Source organism: Arachis ipaensis, chromosome B4 (assembly GCF_059453495.1).
Source record: "Arachis ipaensis isolate K30076 ecotype BB chromosome B4, ASM5945349v1, whole genome shotgun sequence".
Lineage (NCBI taxonomy): Eukaryota > Viridiplantae > Streptophyta > Magnoliopsida > Fabales > Fabaceae > Arachis > Arachis ipaensis.
Window position 1 is genome coordinate 140,232,980 of NC_142439.1, and position 19,521 is coordinate 140,252,500.

Here is a 19,521-nt window from a genome sequence, read left to right on the forward strand (position 1 = left end):
TAAGATATCTAATGAAATCGTCGTTGGTCCTATTTGTATCCCTAACGTTTGTAAAAGTGATTCAATGTTATCCTGTCGTCAATTACACATCATGAGCACTTTAGTTTGAGTTTTAAAAATCTCTTGAAGTTAGAATACAAATGTCTGGGATAGAATCGATGATCTACTCCGAAAAATAGCTCATCAAATGTTGAAACTAATTCCTATAACATTTACATAATTCACTTTTCTAGGGTCATAATTGAATCTAAACACAAATAGTGGGTATAATATTAAAATCGACCACATTCAAGTGAGACCTAATTGAGAATGAATACATTCAAGTGAGAATAATTGAAAAATATAATCTGATTTGTTAGTATAATTGATAGTAGGATAACATTGAATCACTTTTATAAACGTTAAGGATACAAATAGGACGATTTAAACGTTAAGGACACAAATAGGACGATTTAAACTTTAAGGACACAAGTAGGACTTACCCCAAACGTTGGAACAAAAACAATACTTTACTCTAATTGAGAAAGAACGTAGTTTACTCTAATTGAGAAAGAACGTAGATAACTGTTCACAGGCACGGACCTATTCATTAAGGTCCCCATTGAGTTTTTAGAAAAAAATAAGTATATATATGTATATAATATCTTTATTGTAATGTGTATTTGTCCTTATATTTAAAGAAATTTTATTTATGCCTTAAAAAATTTATATTATTAAATATTAACACAATAATAAAAGTTATTGCATTATATAAGTTTAATTTATTAATATTCAAAAAATTAAATTTACTCATAATAAATAAACAAACAAATAAATAATAATAATAATAATAATAATAATAATAATAATAACAAGCCAAGCGAAAAAGGAGGGTAGAGGCCAAAAATCAGCAATCACCATTGCAACATTCACTAATTTTATTGACAATAACAAATTAGTGGATATTGAAATGGTGGGGCACCCTTTCATGTGGACAAATTGAAGACAAGGAGAGGATTTGGTGAAGGAGAGGCTTGACCGCTATTTAGTTGGGATGGAATGGAAGTTGATGTTTCCGAATGCAGTGGTGCACAGGCTCACAGAGTCAGGCTCGGATCATGCTCCAATTTTGATGGAAACCGAACCTCAATCCTGGCATAGTAAAAGGCGGTTTAAATACCAGGAACGTTGGTGTAGAGAAGAGGATGTCAAGAGAATTGTCAGTGAAGTGTGGAGAATGGAAGTTGTAGGCTCGGCTATGTTCTCTTTGGGCCAAAAGTTGAAAGTTTGTAGACATAGACTAGTTCAATGGCAGAAAACTCACAAAGCAAACTCCCGGAAAGAAATTGAGGACCTTCAAGCTAAACTAGAGGAGTTGCGGGTGGCTGGAATCAATGGGGGAGAGGAGGTTACCAGTTTGGAGGAGAAGTTGGAGCTGGCATATTTGAAAGAAGAGAGCTATTGGCGAGAAAAATCTAGAATCAAGTGGCTAAAAGAAGGAGATCAGAACACTAGATTCTTTCACCAGAAATTTCAATCAAGGATGCGAAGGAACAGAATTTGGAGATTAGTGGGGAGGGACAATGAGATTGCATCGAAATCGGAGGATATTGCAAAGGTAGCTGAGGACTACTTTTGCGATATTTTTACTTTTTCTTGTTCGGCTGATCCGAATCCATACTTAGAGGATTTGGAGCCTAAGGTTACAGCTTCCATGAACCGTAGGCTCCAAAGGCCAGTAACTATGGACGAGGTCAAAAGAGCTACATTTAGTGTTCATGCTCAGAGTGCTCCTGGTGATGACGGGTTTACAGCTAAGTTTTTTCACTTTTTCTGGGATATAGTTGGAGGTGACGTTTTTAAGGCAATGAGAAGTTTCTTTCACAGTGGCAGAATTTTAAAAAGCTTCAATCATACTCAAATTTATTTTATTCCAAAGGTGCCAGATGCCAGTGACATGACTCAGGTACGACCGATCAGTTTGTCTTCAGTTATGTATAAAATTATTTCTAAAGTTATGGTGCACCGATTACAAGGTATTATAAATAAAATTATAAGTCCAAATCAGAGCGCATTTCTCAAAGGAAGACTCATTTCAGATAATATTCTAATTGCCCACGAATGTATGCACTATTTGAAAAATAAGAGAAGTAGGGCAGAGCATGAGATGGCTGTTAAACTAGACATGAGCAGGGCTTATGATAGGGTTGAATGGCATTTTTTATGGTATATTATGGATAAGTTGGGGTTTGATGCTAAATGGATTAACTGGACTAAGAAATTGGTAACGACTGTTTCTTACTTTGTTGTTGTGGAAAGTCAACCTTTTGGCTATTTTAGGCCAAATAGGGGCATCCGACAGGGTGACCCCCTATCTCCATATCTCTTTCTTTTTTGTGCAGAAGGACTTTCCTTCTTGCTACACAAAGCATAGCAAAACAGATTAATTCAAGGAGTTCAAGTTAATCGGAGATGCCAAACAGTTAATCACCTTTTGTTTGCTGATGATTCAATCCTTTTTTGCAAGAGCGCACCTAATACAAGTCAAAGCATTCTAGAATTGCTAGAGACCTATGAGGGTTTCAGTGGGCAAAAAGTCAATTTGAATAAGTCGGCTATCTTTTTCAGTCACAACACACCTCAGAACACAAGACTAGCAGTTGCTCAGACACTAAATATTGAACATATTGGAGCACAAGATAAATACCTGGGACTGCCCTCTATAGTTCAAAAATCAAAGAAAGAAACCTTTGGAGCTATCAAGGATAAAGTTCAGAAGAGAATTATGGGTTGGAAAAGAAGTCTATTGTCATCAGGTGGCAGGCACACGCTATTGAGAGCGGTGGGGGAGGCGATTCCTATTTATACACTCTTTTGTTTCAAGCTCCCGGACACGCTGTTAACTGAGATTCATAGCATGCTCTCGCAATTTTGGTGGGGTCAAAAAGGCGCAGAACGAAGAATGGTTTGGATTAAATGGGACACAATGACAAGACCGAAGAAAGATGGAAGGCTGGGGATCCTTGATCTAAGGGAGAAAAATTTGGCTTTATTAGGCAAGCAATATTGGCGTCTAATGAAATACCCTAATTCTACTATATCAAGAATGCTCAAAGCTAAATATTTCAGATATACAGATTTCCTACATGCAGAGATAGGAAGTGTACCGTCGTGGGGTTGGAGAAGTGTTCTTGAAGGACGCAAGGTGATCGAGAAAGGCTTGTCATGGAAAATAGGCTCCGGCACTAATGTTCGCATCTTCCATGACCCCTGGCTCCCACCACCAGTTCCCCTTAATGTACCTCAAAATGCACTCACAATTCCGCCAAATCTGCAAGTGTATTACGTTAGCGCGTTACTAAATCTTGATAGAAGCTGGAATAGAAATCTGATTGAGTCAATTTTTTCAGTTGATATATGCAATAAAATTTTTTCAATCAAACCAACAGAGGAGGAGGATGAAGTTAATTGGTGCTGGACAAAATCTGGTATATATGAAGTTGGATCAGGATACAAAATTGCTTATGGATTCTTTCATTCTCCTACTTCATTGAGACCCCAGAACATACACAACAGAGTCTGGAATAGCATTTGGGAGTTGAAATTACCACATAAAATTAAGATTTTTCTATAGAAAAGTCTTCATGAAAAGCTTCCGGTGTTGCAACAAGTTCACAGCCGGTTCGCATCCACTCCTGTCACTTGTCCAAGATGCATGTTGAAGGCTGAATCAATTTCTCATGCTTTGTTCCAATGCCCCCTGTCTTCAATAATATGGAGCCTAAACTTAATAACCTCTGACCTATGGATGAGAGAAGAAGAAACTTTTTTCAATTGGTGGCAACGAGTCTTATCTTGGGCAGCGGCTCAATTCGACGGTAGACAAAAGACCCTAGCTACTCATAGCGGCACTGTTTTGGAGCACTTGGAAAGCGAGGAATCAGTGTGTTTTTGAGAAGGTAATAAGCCCGGCACCAAAGATAGTGAAAGAAGCCAGCAATTTAGTGCGTGAACTCGTGAGTTATACCTGATAGATGCTACTAATTTTCTTTACTCTTCTTTTAAGCTCTTAGTCTTTCAGTCACAGTTGGTGATAAATGGGAATACCCAATTCTTTTGTACTTCCTTATGGAAACACTTTTATTTTATATTAATAAAATAACATTTATCTTTTAAAAAATAATAATAATAATAATAATTCTTGCCACATTAGCCAATTAATTAATTAAGTAAAGTCTAAGTTTAACTTCTCAAATATAAAAGATATTACTAGTATTTAATAATTTTTTTAATATATATATATATATATATATATATATATATATATATATTATTTATTTGTATTATTTTATTTAATTTAGTTTTAGTCTTACATATAATGATTATTCTCATTTAAAAAATTTCTGCCATAAATTTTATAGAGTATCAACTCTGATCTACAATTAAATGACAACAATTTATTGAAACATTAATTTACAAAAAGAAAGATATTTGATTATTTAGACCTAAATATAAAAAAAATTGTAATTGTTTAATTTAAATTTTTGTCTTTTTTACTACTATGTTTTTTTTTTTTATCTCTCTCACATAATTATATATTGAGATGTAATTTTTTTTCATATTATATAAAAGATAATCAATAAAATATAATCTGATAGATATAAAATATTTGATAAGGTATTAATATTAAACGTATTAAACACAACATTGTCACAATATTAAAATAAGAAAAAATAATTTTTAATTAATATGCTTTTTGATATGTTAATTAAATTATTATAATTTTGTTAATATACTTAATTTTAGATATCTAAATATATATATTAATTTTTTAAGAAAAATATTTAAGGATCATCAGAATTTATTATTTTTTATCATTATTTTTAGTCATTAGTTCAATTCATTTAATTTAGTAAGTTAACAACATACTTTTAGCTCGCACTTTTAAATATTGATGGTTTATTAATGACCAAAAACAATAAATTTTAATAAATTTTTAATATTTATTATTATTATTGTATACTAATTTTTCCCCACTAATAAAATTTTCAGGTCCATCATTGATTGTTTAAGCATGTTGGTTTGCAAGGTTTTCTAACAAGGAGAATTCTATGGTGTGGATGGCATTAAACATCCACACCAGTGGATATTACGTGTGCATAGTAGTTGACAAACACGTTTGAGGTAGCACAAACTTGCAGGTTCAATTGATGTGACAGCTTATCCGATAGTAGCAATTCTTTTGCAGCTTCTTTGCACAAATGTACAGTAAATTAGATGGCTAATGAAATAGTAATAAGACAAACGCAATGTTAATATTTTTGGCAAGTTGGGTCTAATAGAGAACTTGTGTTCTTTTTATCTATGTGGCTATGAAAGATTTTTCGGTTTAGATTACCACATTTGTTGAGATCTATAGAAATGATTTTCTTTGTAGATAAAACAAGGTAAAGGTAGCATAAAAAAAGAAATGGGCCGATTTTTTTTGGACTTGTTTAAGATAAATAGGCTTTTTGTTTTCTAAAAAATGAGATTATATAGTCTTGTTTGAATTTTTTTTTGTATAAAATGGAAGGGATTTTACATTATTAAATAGATAAAGAAACTCATTGGCCAGCAACTCATTGGCCAGCGGCAAACCTTTAAATGGAGCTCAGTACCGCGACGGATTAGTCTTTGGCCTGTCAGGTTAGGGGATACCGTGAAAAACCAAAAAAAAAATAGATAAAGAAAGCAAGAAGATGTAGTGGAGACTTAGCTCATATGGTAATTCATGTAATTTTTAATTTGGATTCGAACCTTGGTGAATACTTTCGGTCTTGTGAAAGAGACGTTGTTTATCCCTTTTTTTAATAACATTAATTTCTATTTTTTGGTCAAAGAATAAAATTTTTTAGCATTTCTGTGGCTTTCAGCAACATGATGCAATGGCATCCAGTCACACCTAAATTCTCACATACGTGTTTTATTGTGATCTTTTTCACATAAAATCCACACCTGTAAATAATATATTAAATCTACACTAAAGACTTTTCCTTTTAACAAATTAAAAAAAGGTTTGTAAGATGCATGTTTTGAGGGACGAATAATAGTACTACTATTAATTATCGGAGTATATATTGATTAAAGTGGTATAGAAAGAGTATAAATTTTTTTTATAATTATTTTTAATTATTTTATTATTGTTTAAAATGTGAATTGTAACTTTCTCAATCTCTCTTCATCTCATAAAAAAAAATCTGTAAACTTACATATTTATCATATAATTTACCGTAATTAATAAGTACAAATAAAACAACAAGAACTAGGATCAATATGCCAATTATAATCATAATTTCATTTATAAACTAATATTAAAATGCAAAATATAATTTAGTGGCTGATGTAAAATATGATTTAGTGGCTGATTTTTTAATATGTATATAACAGAAAAGTATAGATAGACAATAAAAATATTAAACAATATGAACAATGAATATATCGAATGTTCAATTCAATAGGTATGCGGATGGTTGATTATGTTGATTCTTAATTGGATAGTTATTTCTTTTGATTCGGTTTATTCATGCACAGTTAACAATAACTGAATGTTTAATTCATTAGGTGTGCGGATGATTATTTAGAGTTTAAGAGAGAATTTGGGATGAAGTGTTTTTTTATTTTATTGGGTCAATTCTAGAGTTTATTGTTCACAATATTCACAAAAGTCATTATCTACCTACCAAAACCATAGGAGATAAATCGACTAAATCTCCATTTTGATCCCTGAGATTCACGCAATTATTCATTTTGGTCCCTGAAATTCAAAATTATTGATACTGGTCTTCCAGATTCAAATCCGAACACTAATGTGGTCTTTCGACTCTTTTCGCTGATGACTAGACAAACGGAATGCTGAGATAGCACTCTCCATGCCACACTGGATGATGAATAAAGGACTTTTTATCCTTGGCACCCAAACAAGGATAAACGACATCGTTTACTCATCATCTAGCATGGCAGGGAGGGTGTCATTTTAGCACTCCGTTTGTCTAATCATCGGCGGAAAGAGTCGAGGTACCACATTAGTGTCTAGACTTAAATATAGAGAATCTCAGAGTTTAGGGTTTAGCGTTTAGGGTTTATGGTTCAGTATAGGTAATTTTGAATTTCAGAGACCAAAATGAATAATCGCGTGAATCTCAGGACCAAAATGGAGATTTAGTCGAGATAAATCACTGCAAATGTGGCAATAGTGAGTGAGGAAACTACCCCACATGCGCTGTGTTATTCTACACCATAGACATGGCTTCGAGATAACCATACATGATACAACATAGCTTGAAAGATAAAGAGAGAGAGAGAGAGCGAGTGAGTGAAAGAGATAGCCTCAGAAACAAAGGCATTATTAAACAGAAAGCAGAAGCGTATTAAATATTTTGTTAAAATTGAAAAGCAAATAGTGGAAATGAATTCACTTATGTTCTTCAATTCCAAGCGCTACCTTGTACATACTATGTATATCTATATACTAATTCTACTACTTCACTATTCATCATATGCTTCCATTCACATCAATCCAAGTAACTCTGACTCATCTTCTAACAACTTTCAGGTTTACATTTAATAAGTTTACCTTTCATTATTGTGCCTAAACACCTTTTATTTATATATGTTATTTGAATATGGATTTCAATTAAGGCCTTTCAGATTTTCTGATTCTTATAATTCAGTGTGACCAAGCTTCAGCAAATGATGGAGGAAATCCAAGTGTTTGGAACACCCTTGTTGGTGAGGCATATCCAAGTAAGGGGGCAGGTCTTTTTAGACTTTTAACAATATTGAAAGCAATTTTGGTCAATGATTAGCATTATTGGCATTTTTTTATTATTATTATTGTAACTTATATATCTCAGGTTTTCCTATGTACTATGGCACAGCCTCTGTTAAAAGAAGTAGCTTCCCCACTGATTTCATGTTTGGCACAGCATCCTCTTCATATCAGGTTTGATTTTTCCTATGATTATGTTGATCCACCTTCTTAATTAGCATGTCCATTATTTAATTAAAATTAATCTAATATGCCACCTTGGTGTATGGTTATGTAAAGTATGAGGGTGCAGTGAATGAAGGTGGCCGAAGTCCAAGTATATGGGACACTTACACTGAGAAATACCCAGGTACATTAACACTTCTCTTTCCATTGAGGGTAGCAAAAAACCAAATTTTTTTTTTTTTGGTGGCAGAAAGAATAAAAGATCATAGTAATGGTGCGGTTGCTGTTGATTCATACCATCTTTTCAAGGTACATATTGTTGCCTTTAGTTTGACCTTAAGCAATGTTGTAAATTGAATTTGCAAACGAGAACTATTAGATGGATTGAAATGTTTAACTAAACTGCTTAATATCACACTTGTTTGCATATTGTGATTCTGGGTATTGCGGCCGTTGCACTGTGCGTTGTGATGTGAAAACTTTGTTTGCAACTTGAAAATTAGTATGTTGTGTTGTGTTGTAGCCTATTGTGATTAATTTACTTAATTAAGGGTAATACTATGATTGTGGAATTGGTGATGTGAAAACCTTAATTTAAAACCATGACTTAACAGGACATTGTGTTCTATATCTATCTTTCACTTTAGTTAGTTACTAAGCATATGTTTTCTTAATAGGAAGATGTGAATATAATGAAGGACATAGGATTCAATGCATATAGGTTCTCAATCTCATGGAGCAGGATACTTCCGGGTAATAATATTATATGCTTGAACTCTTGTAGTCCTAGTCTTATGATTACCAAGAAATTTAGTGCTTGCTAATTGTACTGTGATCATTAGGTGGAAACATAGCTGGAGGAATAAATAAAGAAGGCATCCAATATTACAACAACCTCATTAATGAGCTTCTTTCAAATGGTTTGAAATTCATAATCCCCTCTGTTTTCCATTGAAATTCATCAATTTTTATGTTAAGACCTTAGTGGCTTTTCTGACAGGAATACAGCCCTTTGTAACTATTTTCCATTGGGATTTGCCTCAGAGCCTTGAAGATGCATATGGTGGCTTTTTGAGTCCACACATTGTGTAAGGATATGCTTACCTAACCCAGCAAAACCATTAAGCTAAATTACCCTGTTCATAAAGATTGATGTAGATATGTAGCAAAGTAAATTATAATATTAAGTGATAAGTGATTAAGGTTAATCATATCATAATGTTAGGGATGATTTTAAGGACTATGCAGAGGTGTGCTTTAAGGAATTTGGGGACAGAGTGAAACACTGGATCACATTGAATGGACCATCCATTTTGTCTCTATTAGGCTATGCTCATATTTTGAAAGCCCCAGGAAGATGCTCAAGCTGGTTGCCCTTCAATTGCTCCGGTGGAGATTCCGCCACTGAACCTTACCTTGTGGCTCACCACCAGCTTCTTGCCCATGCTGCTGCTGTCAAACTTTATAAGGAAAAATACCAAGTAAATTCTTTACTTCAACAATTTCTCATAAAGCCAAAGCCAAGATCATGTTACATCATTGCAACTATCAGCAATTATTATGCTACTGTATAACTTTTTATTCATTAGCATACTTAAGTTCTTACAAAATTCATTATTGATTTTTTAAGTTCATACTTTATATGTAGTCTCAAACTAACTATCTCTTAAATCTTATAGTAAACTATATCAACTTTTCTTGAAGTTAGATTTATTAAGGTATCAAGTGTTATAGAAATTAAACCAGGGAAATTAGTATATGCTTTTTGCAAATGAAGGAGTGTAGTGTGTAATATTATTTAATTTCAAAAAAATTAGTATGATTTACCTAAAGTTGTAGATTAATCTAAAATCGTTCTGCCATACTTTTTAGAAACATGATTATAGAGGCATGTTTAACATGAATATGAAATTTGAGCCTTTTTAATATGATTTGATTCTTTACAAAAACATCAGAGCTTCTTTCATAAACTGGTTTTAGGAATGTTAAGTATATTAAGTTAGTTCTAAAGCCTCATACATGTAAGGCATCTAGTTTGTGTAATATCCTACTTTGTGAACTAATTTATACTTAAATGTGATCATTTCTATCAGAAATCTCAAAAGGGTCGAATTGGGATTGCTCACAGCATTGACTGGGCTATACCTATATCCCATTCTGCTGCTGACATTGATGCAACATCAAGAGCACTGGCTTTCAGGATAGGATGGTAATTTGCACTATTTTATTTTTTCACACATAGTAAAATTGTTTACCTATGACTACCAATGTCAAATTAATTAAATTGACTAACATTGTTGTCACAATTTCTATTATTCTTTAAGGTTCATGGAACCAATAACTTATGGTTCATACCCTGTTGAAATGGTTAACTATTTGGGAGATAGATTGCCAAGATTTTCTCAAGAGCAATCTAAAATGGTCCAAAATTCATTTGATTTTATTGGTATCAATTATTATACCACAAATTATGTGACGGATGCTGAATGTCAAGTTGAAAATCAAACAGCCTTCACAGACTCTTGCACAGAGTTAACAAGTAAGCTAATTAGATAGCTTTAATCAAGCTTATAAAATGCTTTTCTTTTCTTTTTTTTTTTCTCTAATTTTTGAAACTTTTTATCTTTCTGATTTTACTCCCTCCAATGATATTTGAAAATGTTGCATCAGATGAGCGAAATGGGATTCCTATTGGTCCAAAGGTATGCACTAACAATTAAGATCATTTAATGTTACTGAATTCTTGATGTAAAATTATGCTAAGATCTATATTATTAAGATTATTTAGTGTATGGAATATCACGTTTTACTTGGTGCATCATAGCATTGTCCTTCAAACACATACAACTTGGGATAGTTGGTTCATATTCATTTTATTTTAAGTTTTTATTATGTCCATGAAAATTGATTTGATGGTTTTAACTTAATCAACTGATAAGCTTTTATTTTATTTGATGTTTCCCATTTCCTGAACATTATTGTCTACAAATAGTTAAATATTTAGAAGAGCATACTAACATGGATAATTTTATTTTGCAGGGTGCCTCAGATTGGATCTACCTATACCCACAAGGAATTGAGGAACTACTAATATACATGAACAACAAGTACAACAATCCAATTATATACATAACCGAGAATGGTATATAAATTATTATTATTATTATTATTAGATTTAATTACTCTATTGATTCTTATAGTTTCACTAAATTTTCAATTAAGTTTTTATACTTTTTTTCTTTCCAATTGAGTCCTTACACTGCTTTTAATTTTGTAATTAGATATTTTCTAGTATAAAAAATGTTAGATTTAACTGAATAGATCTTTGATCACATATTTATTAAAAGAAATATTTTATTAATTTTAATATTCTTGACATGAAAAAGACCTAATTACAAAATTAAAAGTAGTGTAGAAATCCAATTAAAAAGAAAAGAGTAGAGACCTAATTACAAATTTGATGAAACCACAAGGACGAATAGAGTAATTAAACTTTATTATTATTATTATTATTATTATTATTATTATTATTATTATTATTATTATTTCTAAATAACATTTTATGCTCTTATACTTCAACTGCTTATTTTAATTTGGAGGATATCCTGAGGCTAATGATGGAAAAATGTCACTTGAAGACAAAGAAAGAATAGATTGTCATATTCAGCATCTTTACTACATTCGCAGTGCTATGAGGTATGGATCATTAAGATTTGCAAGTTGCTAAGGTGAAGGGCTACTTATTTGCAAATTAATTTTTTTTCTTTTTTTTCTTTTTTTGCAAATTGTAGAAATAATGATGTTAAGGTGAAGGGCTACTTTGCATGGTCATTGTTGGACAATTTTGAATGGACAGATGGATACACTGTTCGATTTGGACTCGTTTATGTTGATTATAAGAATCAATTAAAAAGATATGCAAAATCTTCAGCCAAATGGTTTAAGAATTTTCTCCATAAACAAGTAGAATCCCTCTCAAGTCTGAACAACAACCAACAAACAAACACATGCCTGTCCTCACTAATTTACTATTTCTTTTTTTAAGTTGAGATGGTTTGACTAATTAAAAAGAAATATCTCTTTTTTGCATATAAATGAATTACATATAATTTTACACATAAGATTTCATTATTTTTTAGCACTTTATTTTAGGTATAAGTTTATTTTATTTTAATTTTTGTATACTATCCGTTGAAAAGAATTTTATACAAATAATCAATCGTATCGAGAGTTTTTTACAACTTTAAAAGGAGTTAAATCAAGAATACCTAATAATTTTACGCATTATTCACCTTTATTGTAATAAATGATTTATACAATAGATTTTCTATCTTTTATCTCGTAAAGTAAAAGTAGATGGGAAAAAAAAAATAGAAGATTGACACAATTATATATTCTTATTATTCAATCTCCAATAAGGTCTATATTGAATTTTCATCACAAATCATGATAAAATTTTTATTATAATCAAACTAATAATTACAGCTACCAATTCAAAAGAATTCAAACCAAGTTAAACAATAATAACTACCTAAGTTTAAATCAATTTTACTAAAACTAGTGGATGCAAATCAAATATATTAAACCAATGAATTTCAAACCAAGTATGCCTAATTATTTAACTCAAATCAATCATAACAAATTTCTAAAACGTTGACCCAATTTAGGAAAGGAAGACTATATGAATTCAAACTAAGTTTATATCTCCAAAAATTGAATTACACTGAATAATGGCTTAATTTAAATATGTTTTCATCTTAACTCTCTTATCTTTTCAATTCATGGCTTTTTTATTCTTTCTTGATCATTTTAATAACATTTTTCTATTACAAAAGGAGATAGACTAAAAAACAAAATAATTCTACGAAAAGCTAAAAAATCCAAAGAGATTCGTTTCTAATTAAAGAAAATAAAAGATATTTCTTTGTAAGCATGAGGTGGGAAAAGAAAAAAGCGTCCGAGAAAAGGCATGTTAATAATGATGAATAGATATATACTCTCTTTTATTACCTTTTAATTTTGGAAAATGCAAACTATATAGATGAATACCAATTTTCAAAATTAAAATTCTTTGTTGTAGATTATGATGTTTTAATTTGCTCATTATTATGATGGCTACCCTCTATGGCTTTATCCACGTTGATTGTCCTTATTCCATATGATGATTGTGTCAAGTAAGTGTGTTGTTGTGACGTTGTCTTTTGTTTTTTTTTTTTTTTTTTTATCATTATTCGATCGTTAATAATCGAGGAAGTATAGGGAGTCAATGAAGTATCTGTACAATGTGTATAATGGAGGTTTATAGATATTCGATTCAGTAAGATATCAAATGTTTATTATCCCTGGTATCCGGATGGTTATTCTGGATAGTATGGGTGTATTGTGTTTGAAAAATTAGTAGTATTTTATCTTGAATGTTCATTTTTTAACTCATATTGGACCAAATAAATAGCCTATTATACACATTGTATGTAAGACCCAAGACTTTTGAAAAGTCCTATTTTGAATCAATCTTAAATTATATATTTATTTATGGTTTTAATTTCAGAAATTATTTTTAGTGAAAATAATTAAAGGTAATTAATTGGATTTGAAATAAATTAAAGTTTTTATCTAAACTCTATTTCTAAGGATTATTTTCCTATTTATGATTTAAAGTTCTAGAAATTTAAAAACAATGGGGTTTGGCTATTTAAATTAGAATTTCGTCTAATTTTATAATTATTGATTTATTTTCTATATTTAAATTATAAAATTGGTAGTTACGAAATAATAAGAATTTTATATGATTGGATTTTAGATAATTTAATTTATATCATTTAATACTTTAAGTTAAAGGTAAAGAAAATTAATTATATTACCATGAATTTTCAATTAGAATAATTTATTGAGAATCAATTAGTATTTTTATACCACAAATAATATTTTAAAATAATTTTAGAGATTTAATTAGATTTCAAAATTTATATTCCATGCCTCAATTTTATTAAAATTACTTTACTATAATTAAATCTAAAATCTTAATTTTATACACAAACTCTAATTCCAATTAAATTACAATTTTTTCCTTACTCCTAATGAAACCTTAGCCGCCATTAGGCTTCACCAACAGCAGCTGAAACCCCCACCCCCCTTTTGTCTAACCAAAATATGCACCCATCAGGAAAAAAAAAGAGAAAGAAAGGGGAAGAAGGAAGGGGGACCGAGGAAGGAAGGAGAGGGGGGAGAAGAGTGAGGAGATCTGAGAGAGGAGAGTGTCGCGAGGGAGCCGCTGCGTCGCGTCGCCGTTTGCGCCAGCACCGAGGAGGACCGCGCAAGAAGGAGGCGCCACCGTCGCTGTCTTCATCGCGTGTGGAGTCGCCGTTGCCGACAAGCCCAGCCGCCGCCTAGTTATGTCGCCGCCATGAAAACCTCGCCAACGTCTTCCCCTTCGCAGATCGTCGCCGTCTTTGGAGCAGAGCGAAAGAGATCTCACGGTGGAGGAAACAGGGAGGCGCCGCCGTACAGCGAGAAGCTACCGCCGCCGTTGCGCACTCCGTCACCGCTACTGCTGGGGCTGCTGATGATTGGATTTTTGACGGTTTAGAATTTCACAAATGAAATCTCGTTGAAGTATAGTCTCTAAACTAACAATAATCCTTTCATGCAAAAATTTATTTGTCACAAGTACAAACCCCTAAAATCTATAAACCGAAGTATTTAAACCTCGGGTCGTTCTCCCTAGGAATTACAATAAAGTGTCTTGTTATTGGTTGTGAGTTATTTTGGGGTTTTGGATAAGAAGCATGAAAAGTAAATGGCAATGAAAATAAACTAACAACTATAAAAGGCTCTTGGCAAGGTATGAAAATTAGAAGTCCTATCCTAGTTATCCTTCTCAATTGTGATGAGAATTGTTCATTGCTACCACTTAGTTAACCCTTACTAGTTAAAGGAAAGTCAAGTGGATGAATTGACTTGAGCCACAAGTCCTAGCCAACTCCCAAGGAAAGACTAGCTTTAGTGCACTCCAAACCAATTAGCAATCTCTCTAATTATCAATCAACAAAGGAATTAGATAACTCAAGTGTCACTAATTACTCTACCTAGGCCAAGAGGAACAAAATCTACACTAAAACTAAAAGAGACATTTCAACAAACACATAAGGTGCAAGAGGAGTAAACATTATTAAATGCAAGAATTAAAGGAAGCTACAACTACAAAGGCAAGAGATCAACAATAGAAAAGCAAAGAAGAACAATTATTATGAACTACCTCTTATTGAATTGGAAGAATGTAGAAGGAACAATACTAGATCTACAACAAAATATAAGAACAACATAAAGGAAATTATAACAAAAGAATAGAAGAAGATGAATGTAGCAACAAAGAATTGAGAGATAGGAGTGGAAGAAAGCAAAGATTAAAACCTAGATCTAAGAACTAAACCTAATCCTAATCCTAATTCTAGAGAGAAGTGAGAGCTTCTCTCTCTAGAAACTAACTCTCAAAACTAAACTAAGCTAAACTATGACTAATGATGACAAGTATATTGATCCCTCTTCAATTCTTGGCTTAAATAGCATCAGAAATGTGTTGGATTGGGCCCACAAGGCTTTAGAATTCGTTGGCCACGTTTTGCTTTAAGTGAACTAGGTGGCAGCAACGGCGCGTGTGCGTACTTTGCGCGTGCGCGCCACCATACGTGTAGCAACTATGGCAAATCTTATATCGTTTCGAAGCCCCGGATGTTAGCTTTCCAATCCAACTGGAACCGCATCATTTGGACCTCTGTAGCTCAAGTTATGGCCAATTAAGTGCGAAGAGGTCGGCTTGACAGCTTTCCGGTTCTTCCATTTCTTCATGAGTTCTCCAACTTTTCATGCTTTCTTTCTTCATTCCCTTGATCCAATCTTTGCCTCCTAAACCTTAAATCACTTAGCAAACATATCAAGGCATCTAATGGAATCAAGGAGAATTAGATTTAGCTATTTTAAGTCCTAAAAAGCATGTTTTCACTCTTAAGCACAATTAAAGGAGAAGTTATAAAACCATGCTATTTCAATGGATAAATGTGGGTAAAAGGGTATAAAATCCCCTAAATCAAGCACAAGATAAACCCTACAAATGGGGTTTGTCAGCTGCGCCGCCGTGACCGAGCTTCTGCCGCTCGAAACCCGCCGCCACTGCCACCAGAAACCGCCACTGAGGCCAAAGTCAGTTTGGTAAGCTCTAATCTTGCCTCAGATCTTCTTTTCTGTTAAGTTGCTTCTACCGTGAGTTGTTACTGAGGTTGTTTGCATCGGATTATACAGGCACCGCTGCTGCAAGACCATCAGAGCTTCTGGCCGTTATTAGAGCTGTTGTCTAGTCAATTTAGAAGCTGCTATTGTGTCGTTCTATTCTGTTTATCATGGTAAGATTATTCGGTTCCGTTCTTGTTTATCGCAATACACCATTATCGATCATGTTCTAATATCGCTCAATATCCGTCCCGCGTTAACTCTAAATTATGTCAGATATGTGGTTGTTGCTGTGATCCCTGCGGTTGATTGGGAATTTCTACTGTTGCTGCCGATTAACATGAGAATAAGGATTTAATGGGTTTAATTATGCAACTTGCGACTAATTGAGGTAGGGTTTTTCTTAAATTCTATTTTATATTACAGAGTTGTTATAAATAGATATTGACGCAGAAAGATATACTTTTGTGATTATATTTGTCTTGTGAATGTGATGGTTTGTTAGACTGAATTATTGGTTGCTTGATTGCTTGAGTGAAGTACGGTTGTTGATAAGAAATGAGTTTGAAAAGTTATTTACTTAATTATTATGAAAATTGGTTTTTCTTGGGTTGGAGTTAAAGCGGTTTGATTTTGAGTCAGTCTGATTTTATAAATGATTTAATACTTGAGCTGGTTTGATTTTAAAAAGAGTTTTATTATTGGAATTGGTCTGATTTGAGAATAATTTGATATTGGAGCTGGTTCAACTCTAGAAAATGTTTGGAATTTGGAAATGGTTGAGAAAAGGTTTGAGAAATGTTTGAGTGGGACCCGAAAAGGGTGGCAGTGTTCGAGTTTTAGAGGAGATGCTGTCAAAATTTTATAAAATTGAAAGTTTTGCCTGAAGTAATTATTTAAAAAGATTTAGTTTTTGAACGTTATATGTTTTAAGATTGATTTATTTAGAAAAGAAAGAATTATGTTTTGAATTGAGATTGTTGATTAACAAAAAAAAGGATGATGAGGATTGATTTGAAATATGATTTTTGAATGAATTTGGAAATGGGATATTGATTGATGAATGATGATGATATTGAGAATGGATTAGATATTGATGAATGATGAATGAATTATTTATATGGCTTATGAATTTGAAATATCTGAGATACGAGGTTCCCTGGATTAAGTGCCGTGACTTGCCACCATGTGTACCAGGTTGAAAACTCGATACTCTGTTGACCCTACGACGTAAGTGTGACCGGGCACTATATAAATTCCCGGGAATGATACCCCCATTGAGTAATATTGATTATTTGAGAAAAATCTATGCATAGACTCTTGGGGATGCACGTCGGGGGACAGTCTAAGGACAATTCAGACTTGTCGGGTTGGCTGGATAACCGACAGACGAGCCTCATCAGCCATAGGACAGGCATGCATCATATGCTTTTGTATGATTTGTTTGGGTTTGAACTTGTTTTGGTTTGCCTAATTGCTAAACTGTTCTTAACTGCTACTTGAACTATTTGTTGTAACTGCTACCTACTTGTGCTTTCCTTGTCTGTCTTGCCTGTGTTTGTCCTGGCGTGCTACATTTGAGAATGAACTTGGATGCTGAATTAATGATTGTGTTGTTTGATTGCGTGGTTGATTTCTGATTGAGATTTTCTTATAAGAAAGGAAAGATTTTGGATTTCTGAAAGATTAAACATTGTTTCTTTGAAAAGGGTTTTGAACGATTTCCTATTGGTTTTAAAAGATTCATAAGGCAATGATAATCACTGAGCTTGAAAACAGTTTCTTATTAAATATCTTCTTATAACAACTTTGAAACTCCGTGGTGAGACCGTGTGGTTAGGTTCTCACCTCCTACAGCTTTACCCTTTTCAGGAACCAAATGAAGAGGCATTAAGGAGAGTTATACTGCATTTGGGTTATATGTTATTGTATTAATTAGATTATTTTCTTCCCTCGTCTTTGTTATTACAAATTTGTAAGAGGGATAGGAGTTGTATGTTTTATATGTATATTATATTATGAGTTATTATGTAAGGAATTTTGTATATGAATCTATGCCTGCTTGTATTTTTCTTAAGATAAAGTATTTATTTCCGGTTTTCAAAGAAATCAGCGATACAGTGTCGAGTCACAGGCTCCTATTTTAGTATTTAGTATGTAAAGTAGTCGTAATACTTCTTCCTATCAGAGTGGCGCAGCCGGAAGCGTGACTGCTGATAGTGAGGGTGTTACATTATGGTATCAGAGCAGTCTTTCCTGTAGAGCCTTGAGAATGGACTGATTATGCTTTAATTGCATACTCTGAGAGTCTGTCATGTAGTCGGTCTTGTTTGAATAACGAGAATTAGAGCTTTATGCACATGACGGTCTATTGATTAATGCCATTAGTCTTGCATTGCATAATTCCTGGTATTAAGTTTGGCTGGCTTAGCACTAGTGAATTATGTATATGGAAGCACCAATGGGTTATCATAGACAATATGCGAGTCATAGGTAATGCGAATCGCGGGTTTTGGGAACGTTAGGAGTTAATTCTTGAGGTTACTCGGTTAGGTGTCTTGAACTCTGCGAATATCACGTATCTTATTCCTGCTTGGTATGCTCTAAGGTTCTTGTCTACGATACTTTTCTTGGAAAGTGAACAGATTATCTTTCAATCCTACTCTCTTGTTCACGTACGCTTTTGTTTGATCCTAATTGCATATGCCTGTTTAAAACCCTTGGTGTATTTACCTTCTTTGTTTAGGCACTTCTTTTTGAATCATGTATTTTTTTATATACATTTGAATCTATTTTGATGCAGAACACCTTTTTAAGTTCATATTTCGAGTCCTTTGTAAATAAATTGTAATTTAGTTTTCCTCTTATTTGATAATAATTACAGCCATTCTTTAAATCTTAACCAAACCGTTTTTGATTTGAAATATACAACCGCTTTTAATTTGATATGTACTTCTTTATATAAACGTTGAAAGTTTCTTATACAGTTTAAAACTAGTTGTTTTCAATACCTCGCCTGTTTCTTCACTGATTTATGGAAATGTATATATACTTTAAATACAATTTGATTTTCTAACAATTTTATTACAGTTTTTACGAATATCCTTATTTGATTATATATTTAGATATTTTTCAAAGAAAGGTTTTTATCTCTTCCCATTTGGTTTTTGTTTGGTAGACTTCACCTATTTTATTTTTAATTTGAATTTGGTTTAGCATACCACATTGTTTATGCAATTGTTGTTCTTTTAGAAAAAAAAATGTTGGACTCATGTCTTCTTGTGAATAGACCAATTTCTTCCTTAAGCTTTTCATTTCTGAGAATGTCATATTTGATTCTATTT

At 32.6% G+C, this 19,521-nt stretch overlaps 2 protein-coding genes and 1 long non-coding RNA gene across 6 annotated transcripts; all 3 read left to right on the top strand.

Annotated features, from left to right (window-relative positions):
* Positions 1-1,033: 1,033 nt before the first annotated feature.
* On the top strand, positions 1,034-3,613 carry LOC107637216 (uncharacterized). The gene is made up of 2 exons (XM_088485060.1): positions 1,034-1,945; positions 2,864-3,613. Exons 1-2 carry the CDS (start codon positions 1,034-1,036, stop codon positions 3,611-3,613), a joined length of 1,662 nt encoding a protein of 553 aa, XP_088341186.1.
* Positions 3,614-7,248: 3,635 nt separating this feature from the next.
* On the top strand, positions 7,249-12,072 carry LOC107635256 (beta-glucosidase 12). 4 transcript variants are annotated; one of them, XM_016338671.2, is made up of 15 exons: positions 7,249-7,573; positions 7,692-7,764; positions 7,875-7,963; positions 8,069-8,138; positions 8,205-8,263; positions 8,632-8,707; positions 8,797-8,874; positions 8,955-9,042; positions 9,180-9,435; positions 10,048-10,163; positions 10,279-10,493; positions 10,625-10,656; positions 10,994-11,096; positions 11,554-11,650; positions 11,746-12,072. In XM_016338671.2, exons 1-15 carry the CDS (start codon positions 7,427-7,429, stop codon positions 11,996-11,998), a joined length of 1,752 nt encoding a protein of 583 aa, XP_016194157.1. In that variant the 5' UTR covers positions 7,249-7,426; the 3' UTR covers positions 11,999-12,072. The 4 variants fall into 4 exon arrangements, with proteins under 4 accessions (XP_016194157.1, XP_016194158.1, XP_020977619.1 ...); XM_016338672.2 differs by having other exon boundaries at positions 7,251-7,573; positions 7,899-7,963; XM_021121960.2 differs by having other exon boundaries at positions 7,255-7,573; positions 7,669-7,764; positions 7,899-7,963.
* A 2,976-nt stretch (positions 12,073-15,048) lies between these two features.
* On the top strand, positions 15,049-16,569 carry LOC148569461 (uncharacterized). Its single transcript, XR_015881417.1, has 3 exons — positions 15,049-16,159; positions 16,250-16,350; positions 16,454-16,569. It is a non-coding gene; the product is annotated as an uncharacterized LOC148569461 (long non-coding RNA).
* Positions 16,570-19,521: the final 2,952 nt, after the last annotated feature.

What these genes read in the sequence shown, in the direction of transcription:
- LOC107635256 (XM_016338671.2), top strand. Translation starts at nt 7,427, where the DNA reads ATGAATTCACTTATGTTCTTCAATTCCAAGCGCTACCTTGTACATACT. An exon ending in TAATGAGCTTCTTTCAAATG is followed by an intron (nt 8,875 to 8,954) that starts GTTTGAAATTCA and finishes CTTTTCTGACAG; the next exon opens with GAATACAGCCCTTTGTAACT. An exon ending in TTTATAAGGAAAAATACCAA is followed by an intron (nt 9,436 to 10,047) that starts GTAAATTCTTTA and finishes CATTTCTATCAG; the next exon opens with AAATCTCAAAAGGGTCGAAT.
- LOC107637216 (XM_088485060.1), top strand. Translation starts at nt 1,034, where the DNA reads ATGGAATGGAAGTTGATGTTTCCGAATGCAGTGGTGCACAGGCTCACA. An exon ending in ATGCCAGTGACATGACTCAG is followed by an intron (nt 1,946 to 2,863) that starts GTACGACCGATC and finishes TTTTGTTTCAAG; the next exon opens with CTCCCGGACACGCTGTTAAC.